General features: G+C 44.1%; 1 protein-coding gene across 2 annotated transcripts; it reads left to right on the forward strand.

Annotated features, from left to right (window-relative positions):
* Nucleotides 1–1,909: 1,909 nt before the first annotated feature.
* On the forward strand, nt 1,910–14,919 carry LOC310775554 (protein FAM117A-like). Of its 2 annotated transcripts, none has more exons than XM_083635724.1 (8): nt 1,910–2,569; nt 2,962–3,107; nt 4,081–4,176; nt 5,013–5,129; nt 6,796–6,924; nt 7,109–7,310; nt 10,117–10,288; nt 12,516–14,919. In XM_083635724.1, the coding sequence occupies exons 1-8, from the start codon at nt 2,446–2,448 to the stop codon at nt 12,748–12,750; spliced, it is 1,221 nt and encodes a 406-aa protein (XP_083491850.1). In that variant the 5' UTR covers nt 1,910–2,445; the 3' UTR covers nt 12,751–14,919. The 2 variants fall into 2 exon arrangements, with proteins under 2 accessions (XP_083491850.1, XP_083491851.1); XM_083635725.1 differs by having other exon boundaries at nt 2,965–3,107.
* Nucleotides 14,920–15,226: the final 307 nt, after the last annotated feature.

Below are 15,226 nucleotides of genomic sequence, written 5' to 3' on the forward strand. Positions count from 1 at the left end.
GATCACTGTCCTAGCCGATTGTCACATTTGCCCATGTACACTGTAGGTCATTTAGAGGCACCAGTATTTCATAATCAGTTCCTTGTATGGATTTAATTTTAACGTTATAGTTATAGCCTACTTCGGCTATGGGTGGAGGGCAGATATGCGGTCGCTATGACGACCAGGTGTGGGCGGAGGCGAGTAAATTTGCTATGGAAACAGAGTCTATATCAAGTAAAGCCGAGTAAGACCAGATCGAGTAGAGCTGTACTGTGCTGTTATATGTGGTGGAAATGAGCCGTGCTGTTCTTGGATCTAGGCTAGGCTGCAGGCTAAAAGTTAATTCTAGCCTGCAGCAGCGTTATCTCTCCCCACTTGTCCTGTCCCATCACTGGCACTCCCTTTTACACAGCGTCAGGACATTTATCTCCCACAATGCATACTGTCTCGCACATGCACACGCACCACCCAAAATCAGCCTGCTGTGGAGATAGACTGCACAGACAGTCCACCCAAAATCAGCCTGCTGTGGAGATAGACTGCACAGACAGTCCACCCAAACAGTGCACACACACACCCAGCGGGGATGATTCAATACCCACCAAGATAGCATGATGAAAGAGCCTATATGAATGAGTACATGAATAATTGTGATGAGGAATGAATGAAATAAAGTATTCAATAAAGTATTCAAATACACGGGTAACAGATATGCTATTAAAGTAGACTCAAAGGGGTAAAATTATGTATAATATTATGTATTATGTGGCAGCCTGTATGTCCAAGACAAATTTCCTTCGGGACAAATAAAATAATCTTGAATCTTGAATATAACATTAAGAGGGCCCTGGCACTGGAACACCTCAATGGTATGGAACCATCATTAATGGTATTGGTTACACTTGCTTGACTTCCTGCACCTCGAAACGGTTGCTGTGAGTATGTTTTGAGGTCTATGGACCCATTTCACAGCACTCGTTTTAAGGTGGTAAGCAGGAAGTAAAAGCAGGTGTAACCAATACCATTAGATAGTTCCATTCCATTTAGGTGTTCCAGTGCCAGGGGCAGGCCCTCGTTAATGTTACTGATTACACCAAACCTTTGCTGTGAAATGGGCCTAGTGGAGCTTAGGGGCTCAGTTGTTGGTGTATACAGGTTTGGGCGGTGTCGGGGCTCTTCCATCTATTGCCATTGTTGAAACTTGAAAGTCGCAATTATTCATCACTAGGCATCTTGCACACTACGCGTTCGATTCCTAGGTTCGCCCGTCCTGCACACGAGCTGGCCCTGCAGCTCGCATACGCAGCTTGCCCACAGCCCGGCTGCTGCGTGGCCTCGCCTGCTGCGACTGTGTGTGTGTTACTCACAAAATGTTATTGCCCTTAAGTTTACATGTGCACGGGTGTGTGTGTGCCCCTTAAGTTTACATCCATCAGTCTTATGACATCAGTGATGTCACAATGCACAATTGCTCAAGTGACATCACTGATGACATCACTTATGACATAATCAGTGATTTATGACATTACTGATGACATCATTAGTGGGACAAAAAATTTAAACAGAACAGAGAAACATTGCCCACATTGCCAAATTGATAGATAGATAGATAGATAGATAGATAGATAGATAGATAGATAGATAGATAGATAGATAGATAGATAGATAGATAGATAGATAGATAATTGAGTTATTTCAAAAGCTGATCACAAAAACGTATGTCCAAATTAATATGACATATGAATTAGGGGCGGATTGATGATGAATTGTCCAATGGGATCGACGTGATCGATTCCACTAACCAATCCAAACTGAGAATCAAAACTGGACCCTCCCCGTATTATAATTAAATCCACACCAGCGTGGACGGTGGAAGTGTTTGGAGTTTGCGTAAATCAAGAGCGCAGGGAGCAAAAAAAAACTGTGACCACCTCGCAACTTTCTTCTGGGCCACCAAAATTCGCTCCGCTCCGCGAATAACTACAATGAAATGTGCTTCCAGGTTTGCTCAGAAGACGTAGGCTTTGAAGTTAATTGAGTTTGTGAGGCTGGAGCTGCTTCCTTGTTCGACAACAGGGTGAAATATCTCAATATCCTCACAAAGAAACTTTGCTTGCTAGGCTGCTAACTCGCACAAGCCAGGGGAAAAAGAAAGAGAAGAATGGTCACCGGGTCGAAACGGGCTCGCAAGCTATCAGTAACGTTTCCTTGCTCCGTTAGATAGGAGTTGATAGGGATATATTTACTTGGAGATGGTAATATATGACTAAAAACTGGATTTTCTGACTGTTTTCAATAGTCATCACTGGTGAAAGAAGACTCCACACTCCGAGTTGCAGCTGGTAGCCAAACCACCACTAGTCTTTCCAAAGAGCGCCCCCAGTTTTCTATCAAGCTAGTAAGATATCCCTTGCCATTTTCAGCTGGTCCAGAGCTAAGTTGTCCCAGGCTGCTGTTGGGAAGATGTCGGGCCGAAGTGGAGTTGGACAGACCCGGGGAGCAACACTGGGTCCGCAGCCTCTCAAGGCAACCATTCCCTATCAGCTGGCCAGCAAAGCAAGACCAAACTGGAGAGATGGCAAGTCAGGTACGAGGTTTAGGCTACAGCTGCACTCATTTATCATTTATAATCCTGTATGTCACTTTATGGATGCATTATATAAGGACAGAGATGTTCACAAATTGGGTAATGTTGAATAAATAAAATCTTGCAAACCAGACAAGGGAGCAAAACATTGTCATACGTCAGCAGCAAAGTCAGACTAGTCATTTGATAAAACACGCATTTCTTTATTTTCCCTTACTTTTTATCATTCTGCAAAGATATGGAAAGTATACTGCACATGTTTAATTCAACCAATAAATTTGCATTGGAGACAAACTGCATCACCAAATGCCTGTCACTCTAGATGCCATAACTGACGTTTTTAAGCCCATCTGTTGTCGCATGTAAAATGAAAAGTTGTCTCCTACTGACAGCAGGGAAGACCAAGCCACACCAGTTGAGCCCTGGCATGAGGCGGACAGTGTCTCTGGACGCCATCATCGGGCCCTACCTGCAGGGACACTGGCCTAAAGAAACAGAGGGCCAGGACAGCCTGTCTCTGGAGGACAAGTCCACCCAGGTCAGGAATGTCCCTTGGTCTTTACGGGTTAAGGCTGGCCAAGTTTAATCAAGGCTGTTTGTCAAAAAGGAAAAAAAAGAATGGAATGCATTGCTTTGATATGTTCATAGTAGGCATAGCTAAACCTAACTTATTTTTAAATTGTTGTGTCTGTGCAGTGGACCTTTTTCACAGCAGCCATTTTGTGTCTAAAAGGCAGGGTAAACACAGGTGCAACCAAAACATTAATGGGGGTTTCCAATTTGAGGGCCCCAGCACTGGAACACCTAAATGGATTGGAAATTTGAATCCCCCATTAATGTTTTGGTTGCACCTGTGTTTACCCTGCCTTTTAGACACAAAGTGGCTGTTGTGGTAAAGGCCTATGGTGAGGCAGTGTTATGTTTGGGCGGCTTATGGTAGAACAGATTAGTATGCAGGTTTCGAAGAGAAAGAACCTGAGGGGAGCTGGAGAGAGGGAGGGAGGGGGTGTCTGGTGTGTGTGGGTAGCTGTTACACAGTGTGAACCACAGCAATGCGAACCGGCCCTGAAGTCAGCTGACGAGGCCTTTTTGGCTGCACCCATCCTCTCTGCTCTGTGCAGGCAGTCGCCACTGCTCTCTGGTTGCCCACATCCTCCCCCTCTCTGTTTTTCTGTTTCTCTCCTGCTCTTTCATTCTTTTTACAAGTGCAATGAAGCAGTCTGTGGGTGTGTGTACACTGTGATGTGGCTGCAGAGCAGCCTTTCAGCACAGAGTGCAACTATTCGCATATCCAATATGTGTGCAGACGGTGTGATGTAATCTGTGGCCTAGTCCCTAGTTCCTCATCGAGCCCCCAGTCTTAAATTGCAGCATGGTCATAATGCAGCTTCAGGGTTAGGCTTCACAAATGTACACTGATTATTAGTCAGCCACATGTGATCTCAATTTGAATTCATATAGTGCTGATGGCCGGCGGCCGCTGAGCATTTTGTGCTGTTTTCCCTCTCCAGACGCCAGACTCCTGGGCAGACGAGAGCCACAGCAGGAGAAGTGGTAGTGGACACAAACGTTCTGCCTCATGGGGCAGCGCCGAGCATCTACGAGAGGTGAATCACCATTGTCAACATTGCTCAACATGTGTGTTTGTAGCTACCAGGTTGACCAGGACTGGATTCAACTGACCAGGGTTTTTGTGTGGTATCAAAGGGAGGGCAAGGGCTTGACGAAGGCCTATCTGTCTCTGTCGAGTACGGTACTTTTTTTTTTTTTTTTTAACATTGAGCAACAGATTGCAGCAGACCAAAATGATCTCATCCCAGAAGAAACATCCCTTTTTGACAGCTTTCACTAGAACCTCATTCCACACCACATCTGTTCTTTTATCTTGTGTCTATTTATACCAGGGTTTGTACAAAGTCTTGAAAGTTTGGAAAATGCTTGATTTTAACCATGTTTTCCAAGTTAGAAATATGCTTGAATTTGAATAATGCTCCTTGAAAAGTGTTTGGTTTTTATCATATTATCTGGTGTTTCAACTACACAGTCACTCATGTAAACACAACTTTTAATACCTGAAAATAATTGACCCCGTCATATTTATTGTCTCCTGGCATCTCACGCAAGACGCTGAGTGGACAGCGGCGTGGACCGGCGCGAGATTCACTGGCATGGCCTCCGAAATCAAAAGGAGCGTTTTTTTCTCCGTTCAGCTCCGCGTCATGAGGGCGACCATCTGCTCTCAGCGCTCTGAAAGTCCTTGAAAAGCACTTGCATTTTACTCTTAAAAAGCTGTACGCGAACCCAGTTATACACGTCTTTCATCACATTGCGATTCATCACAACTTAAAATAAAAAATAAAAATTGTGAAGTTAGTGACGCATTGCAGTTTGAGCGTGACACACACATCCTGTGCTGACTGACGGGAACCTCTGCTCATCACAGATAGCCAAGCTGAAGCAGCAGCTGCAGCAGCGCAGCAAACCTGGTGCCTCAGTGGGCCACGACAGAGACAGCCAGCGTAGCTATCCTCAAGGGAGCTATAGCCCAGGAACTACACAGGTACCTGCCCTCTCCTCGCCACGTGCTGCATACACTCTAATCCTTCAATCTAACCCATTACTTTGATACATGCATGCGTATGGATTGTTTCTGTGTTGTGACTAATAACTTGATGAGTTGCAGCTGAATGTTTCTTACTAATGCAAGGCACTGAACCTTATTGTTTGTTTATTGTTTATTTAGATCCCCATTAGCTGCCACACATGGAAGCAGCTATTCTTCCTGGGGTCCACAACATAAAAGTAAAAAAAAAATGACATACATTTGATCGATACAATTATTCAAATACAGTTTGTACAACTTAAATCATGAAAAGAATGTATTAGTAATGCTATGTAAGCTTTCTTAAAATAGAACCACAACCCAACTATGGTTGCTTTTGATTAAAACAGTTTACAGATAAACATAAAAAAAAAAAAACGAACACAGACACCAGATTCACATGAACCAATGTTCAATCAATAGACTCTTTTTAAGATGTTTTTTGAACAGACTTAAAGACTGGGTGTGTCTCATACTATCAGACAGCTTGTTCCATAATGCAGTGGCTCTATACATAACAGCTTTTTGAGTAGATATTAAATTTGTGGAAGGCAATACAAGTAATCTCCTAGACACTTGTCTTGTTATGCCGTGTGATGCTGCATTTTAACACCATGATCATGCAAAATGCAACCAAATATGTCTGAGATATCACTGTACCACTACTATTGGCCCACTTCATGACAGCTGAACAGCAGAGATGAACAACAGGTGAAATGGTAAATTCACTGCAATCAACAATAACCAAATAGTGCAGTCAGCCCATCACAGGAAGCAAATCAAATGAGGCCCTGAGGCAACAGGAAGGCGAACATCATGTCACTTCCCATTTTTAGATCAAAGTCGCACTTCTGCTTCTGGCCACAGCTGTTTAGCACCCACCCTTCACTGGCTTGAAGCTGTTCCCAGACCCAAGGGTGCTATCATAACAAACTGTTCGGGTTCCCACGGCTCCTTGAAATCCTTGAAAGTTTGTACATTTGAGGGGTGGGGAGAGTCAAGGCCCCTTGAAAGTTTTTGAAAATAGATGTAAATAGACATGGATAATTGAAAGTAGGGCTGGGTGATATGGACAAATTCAAAAAAAAAAATTGGATCAAATACCTCTCGATATTGTGACAATATTGTAGGGATTACTATTGGTGCTTTCACAAAATATTTACACAATGAGATTTGTGTGTGTTTGTGTGTGCATGTGTGTGCCTGTGCCTGTGTGTGCCAGTCTGTCTCGTGTGTGTGTGTGTGTGTGTCGTATGTATGTGTGCATCACTGATGAATCGTGATGTCACAATTTATGACATCACTGATGACATCATCACTGGGACTGTGTGTGTGTGTGAGAGAGAGAGCGAGAATGAATTTATGACATCACTGATGTCATCAGTGGGACAGACAGAGAAACAAACAAACAGAGCCCCAGCTCCCTTTTATAGATATATAGATAGATGGTTTAGCAACTTCCTGAATGACAGTGCCATCCATCTCTGGTGCAGGCTTTAATAGTTGCTTTTGCTTTAATATTTCACACCTACATTGGAAGGCATCAGAATGTGGTTTATGTCTAATTATTTGTTGAAACTTTAAGGCAGCCTATGATTCATTGAACCTGTTAATGTGTCCTCAGACCCAGCCAGTTTCCATCCGCCTCACCCCCCTGTCCCGACTGGCCCCTCGTCTGCGCTGCAGCTTGGAGGGTCTCAACCAGGAGCTGGAGGGCATGTTCATCTGCCAGCCGCTGTACCACCAGCACAGGGTAACTGTCACTCAACACAGCACAAATTGTTTTTAAGGACTTGGCTTTTAAAACATGTGGGTATGAACTTTTTGCACTCCTTTTACAGGCGTCTATAATACATTTTTTTAACCAAAGTGTCACTTTTAAATAGTAGTATCTTTATGATTGTCTGCACTGGGTGAACAGTTTCCTCTCTTGTCAGCTCCTTGAGGTTCCAGATGGCCACAGGGCTCCAGTCCCTCCACAGAGCTGCAGCAGCGGCTCCCAGAGCGCCCCCTCCACCACTCCCCTGTCTCCCACCTGCTCCTCAGCCTCGTCCCCCTCCTGCTCGCCCTGCTCCTCTCCCACCTGCCTCGCCACCTCCCGCCCTGAGTCTGAAGACCTACCTGTGGACTTGGACCAAGGTCAGTTTTCCAGAATCACTCAACACAGCCTCTTTATTTAACGAGTTGATGGGGGAGGGGGGGGTGGACTTTAGACAAAGCCTTGCATCTATTCAGTGTTTTTACTTTTGGCTTTATGTCCAGGGAGACATACAAACCTGGTTTCTTCATGACAAAAGTTAAATCAAATCTAGAGGAAGTACCTCTCACTAGATCCATATTTATATTCAGTTTGCGTTGGGTACCGTTCACATTAGTCTCGCTGGCCAGCCTGCCCTCCTTTCCGTGAGAGGAGTCTGGCGGCGCTGGTCACCATTATGGAATTGCGATGGGCGGCGCTTAGCGGCAGTGCCCTTGGAAAATAGTTTCCATTAATCCAACGTGCCATTTTCAGCATGTAGCAACGAGCTACCGTGTAAGTTTCTGCCGTTAGCTTGCCAGCTAGTTAGCGTTGTTGTTTTCACTGCGGCGGCTGGGGACTATTTACAGCGGAACACAGAGAGGAGGGAGCAGAAGCCACTCTTGATTGACATCGTCGGAGCCAATCACAGCGTTGAGCGGAAATCCGGTAGCGTCTGAAATCGCCGCTTCCAATGGGAGAGCAGCTGTAGAGCAGGGGAGGGCTTATGCCAGCAGCCTGTTTCTGTGCAGCCAGACTTCTCTCACGGAAGGGAGGCAAGGCTGGCCAGCGAGACTACGTTCACATTGGTATCTGTACCTGGAATTCGGTACCGGTACCCGATGGTACCTTTTTTCGGTACTTTACTCTCTCTCTGTCTGCGGGTGGGAAGCCAGTGGGGTATGAGTCCTGGTCGCTGCAATAGTGCCTCCTCTGGTTGGTCAGATGCCTGTTCGGGGGAGGGGAACTGGGGGGAATATGCTACGTCCTGCTGGTGAAACTCTGCTGCACATGTATCGGAGAAAGCATGTGCTAGCGAAACTGTCAGAAGAAGAAAATAATTGGCAAAAAATAGCACCACCATAGCAAACACAAAAAGCAGTTTATCTTCAAGAACCGTTTGTCCGATCGACTTCAAACTTGTGGAGTGCGCTTAGGGGGACCTGATTGGAGTGCAGTGCCGGATTTCATGCAATTCGGCATATTCGGCACAAGACCAGTGACCCCTCTTATTACAGTAAATAATTGTGTTTTCATTCTGTTAATGGTTGAAGTGTGACTGTTAACTCATTCACTGCCAATATCTGACTGGCATTTTTGGCACAGGCCAAGTATTTCCATAATGTTTGGTCATCTTTCAAGACCCACAGTAAATTCTGTACTAGGACTACAGTGATGTCCAATACCTCGAAATGAAGATCTAAGTCTCTACTTTCACCCCCAAAAAGAAAGTTAGCTTTTAGCATGTTCTGTACTCTACTTATAACCCTTTTTATACACCCCATGTTCATCAAAAAAGCCTGTCTGGGAAGAGAAAAGGGAGAAAAAAGCATTTTTGTAAAAGGGCACAATCTCAGGCATAACTCACTCTCAATTCTTTTATTTTGAACTGTATTGACATCAGACATGTAAATATTATTCGTTAGGACACAAATGACAAAAAAAAATATATATATATATATATATATACACACATGAAGTGCTTTCAACAATACAGTTTACTCGGTGTGAGTGTGCAGACAGACAGACAGACAGACAGACAGACAGACACACCGACAGACAGACAGACAGACAGACAGACAGACAGACAGACAGACAGACACACACACACACACACACACACACACACACACACACACACACACACACACACACACACACACACGATCCCCCTTTTAGATTTCTAACCCAACATAGGATAAGCAATAACCACGCCCTGTGGCGCTGGGATTGGCCAGGAGCAACACTGGAGGGCACGCAGCCCAGCGATTTCATAACTGAAGAGCTCTTGAGAAGGACAGCGGGCTGCTGTGAGTGCCTTCTGCCCGCTGCTGCCTAGCTGTTTATTTTTGATTTGTTCTGGTACACCCGTCTCCCTATCAACTCTGCTATTTGATCGTTCCCGTTTTCCCCTCGGCTATTCAACACGTCCTCACCGCCCTCGCAAACTGATCGATCATTTCCTCATTCCTCCGATGATCAAACACATCTCTTGATTACTTTCTCCCGTTTTCTCCTGGCTGGCACAGAGGAAGGCGACTCCAGCTCGTGCCGAGGGCGTTTCAATTGCGTTTCTCCTGTCTGCACAAGGAAGCGTTACCCGTTCTCTGCTTTTCCTCTTGCTAGATTTCAAAACAACAGCTGCGGTATGTGTTTGATCGCGTGCTGTCGGCTACCCTTTGAAGGCAGGGACCTGTGTCTGTGTGACAGGCTGGGCAAGTGTTTGCTGCAGGCGCTGCACCAATAAAAACAAAAACACGTCAAACACGTCCTTGGCGGGGAAGGCCATTGCTGATAACACGTCAAAGACGTCATTGGCGGTGAATGAGTTAAGGAAGCTGTGTTAAGTTGCGTTAAATTGCCTTTTCTGTATTGTTTTTAGACAAGTTTACATTTTGGCCAGCAGACATTTAGGGGCTTGGTGGCTGGTGGGGCCAGTGCCTAAAAGTATTAGCGTCTATCCCTGGCCTCTAAAAAAATTAGTACTTAGTGATGTTTTTCCCCCCTTTTATGCTGATTTCCTGTTTCAGTAAATAGTATCTGCACATTTCTTCAAATCTCATAAGCTTAAAATTTACACAAAATAAAAACCTCAAATGTAAATGCATCGCTAATGTCTTTTGTTCATCTTAAGAAAACGCAGGTGGAAACATTGGTTATGTGGGCTAAATGTTCCCCCCCCCCCATTCTCATATTTTCCATTCTCAGGTTTGATAGAGAGTGCGGAGATCTGCCTGCTGTCTCCATTCTCCTCCCATAGTGAGGCTGACCTCTCCCTCCCTCTGCTGCTCTCCTCTTCCCCACGGCCCAACAAAAGTTGCTGCTTCCAGAGAGAGCCCCCCGAGGGCTGTGAAAAGGTCCGTGTGTGGGAGGAAACCAGGTAGGTTTTTCTAATTATTATTTTTTACTTTCTTGCAGGTTTACTGATGCACACCACAAAACAGACTTTACCCTCATCTATGCTCTCCAACACGCACGCCTATTTAGTAACTGCTAAGTAGCCCAGTCAGCTCTCCATGGGGAAATATGGAATGAAGCATCATGGTATAAGGAGAGCGGTCTAAAGTGAAGTAAAATGGACATACTTTTTAAATTCAGAGTAAGCCAATGTACTATGGATGCCCTCTGGTGGTGGATATTTAGTACTGTTTGTTTTTCCAATATATTCATACAATGAAAAGTTACACACCCTCGATTCATACTAGACCTACTACGCATGGCCAGCAACATTATTATGACATGTAACTGTGCTGAAACAACTTTGGGTTAAGGTTAGGCAACTAATACTCTTTGGTTAAAGTTAGGGTGATGTTTTGGTCGTATATAAATGAGAAAATCTTCCGCTTAAAATGAGAACTTTGCTCATGGCAGAAGCCCACGAATGAAACATGGTTTGTTGGAGTGGAGGCAAGTGTATAGGCCCATTCACCACCCCGACCTCCACCCGTACTTTCCACCATGCTATTTCACTGCCGTTTCAGTCTTGTGAGCCCCACCTCCTGTTTCACTTCATTCATTGAATGTCATATGAGGGTTCATTAATTTGCCCAACACATTTGATATGAAACCATTGTTACATTTTTGATCTTGCGATTCTGTAACCTACCTTGGTGGAGAGACGCTTCAACCCCACAAACATTAGTACCGTAAATTCCGGACTATAAGACGCACCGGTCTATAAGCCGCGGGACCAAAATTGACTATTTTTTTCTTCTATAAGCCGCACCGGTCTATAAGCCGCGGGTGTTTTGATGTTTAATTACCATATGAAAGGGTTCGTGCACAGAGAGGAATGTCGGGAAAGCGATGGCTGTTTGGGGAAGCTCCCATTTATTAACATTTCAACAAAACAAAACAAAAGTCAGGTCACTAATCCCCAGACAAAATCACACAACAATAGGCTATATGTGCAGCAAACCTGTAACCAGAGAAGTCAAGTCACTAATCCTCGTCTTCCTCTTCTTCCTGCGTACTGAAACCACCAAAGTCCTCATCTTCAGTGTCGGAAACGAACAGGTTCAGGGTGGCTTCGTCAACCACTCTCCTCTCTCCTTCATTGTCACTCAAAACCAACGAACTCCTCTTCATCACTGTCGGCATCGAACAGCCTCTGAAGCCTCTGACGGCCCTCAGCGCCAGCTGTGGCGGCGTCATCCTCTTCATCCCGCAGCAGTCCAGCGTTTTGGAACCCGTTGGTGATTGTGGATGTTTTCACACTCCTATAATATTCCGTGCTGAGACAGTTCCTCCTGCTGCACCGTCCAACGCCTCACCATTGACTCATCGATGCCCAGGTTACGCGCGGCTGCTCTGTTTCCCTCTTTTAATGCGAGATTGACTGCTTTCAACTTGAAAGCTGCGTCGTGTGAATTTCTGCTACCTTCCCCATGGTAAGTGAGAGTGTTGCTTCTACTGCTCGTTCTCATGCTGTCGAGAACGAGCAAAGCTTTTTTTTGGTGAAAGAATCCTCCAGGGCGCTTCTTGTTAACAGTCCGAGTGAGTGGCAGGTCGAACGTCAAAGGCACTTCATCCATATTTATGATCTGCTCCGGTTCGATGGAATATTCCTTGATCTTCCTTTGTGTGAATTCGCCGAAGTTTGTGATTTTCTCCTGGTAGTCGGGGGAGGGAGTTGATGGCCGAGTGGCCGTTTGCTTACCGTAATTACCATATGTAAGTGGTCACGCACAGAGGGGATTGTCGGGAAAGAGATGGCTGTTTGAGGAAGCTCCCATTTACCGTATTACCGTAACATTTCAACAAAACAACATAACACAACACCACCGTTGTTTATTTTTACAGTGCACACAGTGTCCGCGGTGTGGTGAAAAGAGGGCAAGAGAGGAAATTAAAACAGAAGTGGATTTATAGTTAGAAAGAGTGCTAAAAAAGAGAGATTTTATTTGTATTTTTTTTTTTTTTTCTGAAAAAATCCATAGATAAGACGCACCGTTATATAAGCCGCAGGGGCCAAAAAACGGGAAAAAAGCCGCGGCTTATAGTCCGGAATTTACGGTAACCATGAAGTCTGCGGTAGAATAAGGAATGGCTAATTCAGTCATTATATTTCTAACAACCTCCCTCGTGTCTCTCTCCTCTCGGTTTAGTGCTCCACCCCACACCAAGCCAGCCTTGATCTCCTCCTGCCCAGACCCCAACAAGGTAAACTTTACCCCCCATGGGGGCTCTGCCTTCTGCCCCGTCAGCCTCCTCAAGCCCCTGCTGCCCTCCATGGACCTGTTGTTCCGCAGCCTGGCTGTCTCCCCAGTGAGCGGTGTGGGCACAGCCCCCTCCGGCAGCCTGCGGCCTCCTCCAGATTCTCCTGCCGCCTCTGCCATATGAAGGCTCTGGGGGGAGCGCGGCAGACTCCTTTTCTTTGGAAACAATATGCATCATGGAGATGGCTCCATTACTCCTGATATGATTGATCAAAGGCATTAAAAATTTCGAACAAAGCAATACGAAAAAATGAGGAATAATTGTCGAACCAAACAAGTCACTAGTCACAGCCCAATTGGTTAATATTTCTTTAAAAAGTGGGTCAGTATAACACCAGACATGCAGCCTATATTCTGTGCCAGTATAACACCAGGCACGCAGCTTATACGCTGTTGGCATTTTCAAATTTAAATCATTTTCATTCATTTTCTCCCCCTTGGAGACATGCTCATTCCAGTTCATGTTTCTTTTTTTTTGGCTGTTGCTGTTTCTGGAACTGTTAATAATTTAGTTTGATATCCTTATTTGAAACGTACAGCAGCAGCAGTCAGACCATAGCCTTGCCTACAGTTGGAGTTAAAAAGCTCTATAGTGGTCTTGGATGGATTTCCTTGTTGAGCTTGCTTTTATTTTAGGAAATGACGATATGATTTTTGCTTCCATTTAGATGGATAAAAACCTTATGTGAGTAAGTAAAAAAGAAAGAAAGGGGAAGGTAGTATTGGAAGCGGACGTAATGTCCTCTTCATATGCAATCCAAAAGACATGCTTTATAATCTACTTGTTTGGGTTTTCCAGGCATCGTAACATTTCCCAATGAAAGATGTTTTGTTATTTTCTAATCCAAAGAAGTATTGTTGGCCAAACATGATGGTGGAAGAGGTGTGTGTGTGTGTGTGTGTGTGTGTGTGTGTGTGTGAGTGATGACAGGACTACTGTACTGTTGTTGTACCAGAGTGTAATTACGGTATGCTATATGATTTATCAGGGATGCTCATTTGTGGATGAGTGACCCCCTCACTTGCTGCACAGCTGTTTTTGTTTAGATATTTGTGTTTTCAAAGACACCATGGCAGACTCACTTCACCCGTGTGTGTGGTTTAGTAACTCTGGAGAGCGCGGTCCAGACCTGTCATTTCTGTACAGAGGGTCGGGAGTGTTGTTATCCCCAATAAGAGGCAAAACCCCTCTTGGACAAATGTGCTTGTTTTATTATTCAAAGATATTTAACAACTGAAATAGTTTCCAGAATTTTTAAGTGGCTACAAAGCAAATTCTAACATTTCTTGAAACGCAAAAAATGCAATGGGGTTTACCTTGCCTAACCTTGAGCCCTCTGTGGTGTTGAAGTAAGCATGACAAATCAGTTGGTACGTTTTTGTTTTTTCTTTCTTTCTTTTTGTCTTTACTGAGTGGAAAGTTATGCTCAATGAATCTAATTTTGGGTTCTTGAAAACTTAAGGGAATCTTAAAGTTGTTGGACTTGGGTAACAAGAATACCTTAAGCTTGCAGCTCCTGCATTCCTGTGTAAAGGTTGTACAGTATTTGATATCTTTGTTGTGACGTATTCCTTATTTACTTGCCAAAAAAAGGTGATTATGTACATAATGTTAATGGGCAAACTCAATATTGTTAGATTAGACGTGTGCTTGTTTGTAATGTCTATAGATTTGAGGTTTCACGACCGACTTGACTACCTACCTATCCAGTTAGTGGTGTAGAATTGTCATCCTTAATGTTTAGTATTTCTCAGAAGGTCTCCTTTTTTCCTCCACCAAGCTGACTAAATGATGTTCAAATAGTTTTATTTCTAGTAGACGTGTTTGCACAAATTGAACTGCTACTTTTGAGTCGCATTTCTTATTTTTATATTGACTTTTGTACTTCATTGTAAATTTAGGAGTAGTTCTGTGTATTTTCTACATCTTTTCAATTATCTGCAACATAAGCTAAAAAAAAAATCTGTTCTGATGTTACTTTTAGTTTTGTGCTCTGTCAGTAGAGTTGAGGCAGGTGTACTAAGAAAATAGTATCGGGTGGATATTTATGCACTTCAGGAGAGAATTTTATGTGGAGAATGTCTTGTTTTTGTATTTCCTACAGCCGTGTGAGTGAGAGACTGTGTGTGACTAACCCACTCCCTAGTTTTAGTACCTTGGTGAGATTATAGATCAAAACATTGTCTTATTCCAAACAAGCCTCGGTTTGAGTCTGTTTTCTGAATCTGTGCGGATGCTGGGAAAAAGCTGTTATCCTCAGGTTCTGTGTTTTGACCACATAAATATATTATTGAGAATATGCTGTCTCTGGTTGTATTTGATTCCATAACTCTTCAGGCTGTGCCTTGCTAGATGTTTACAGTAGGGTGTATTAGTAATTCAGTAGCCTGGGTAAACCCAGCCTCCACGTGACCTCTATGTGCTATCTTGTGACTGATAGCACATACTGTAGATAGAGGTCACGTGGAGGCTGGGTTTACCCAGGCTAGTAATTCAGAGGATTGCTTTGATTTGATTTTGGTAAATTGGGTCATAGCAGGAGTAAAGTAGTAATCCATAAACTGATTTCAACCAGTATAGAACTTGAGGGGGCGGGGGG

Source organism: Poromitra crassiceps (genome assembly GCF_964638095.1).
Source record: "Poromitra crassiceps genome assembly, chromosome: 4".
NCBI classification, from domain to species: domain Eukaryota; kingdom Metazoa; phylum Chordata; class Actinopteri; order Beryciformes; family Melamphaidae; genus Poromitra; species Poromitra crassiceps.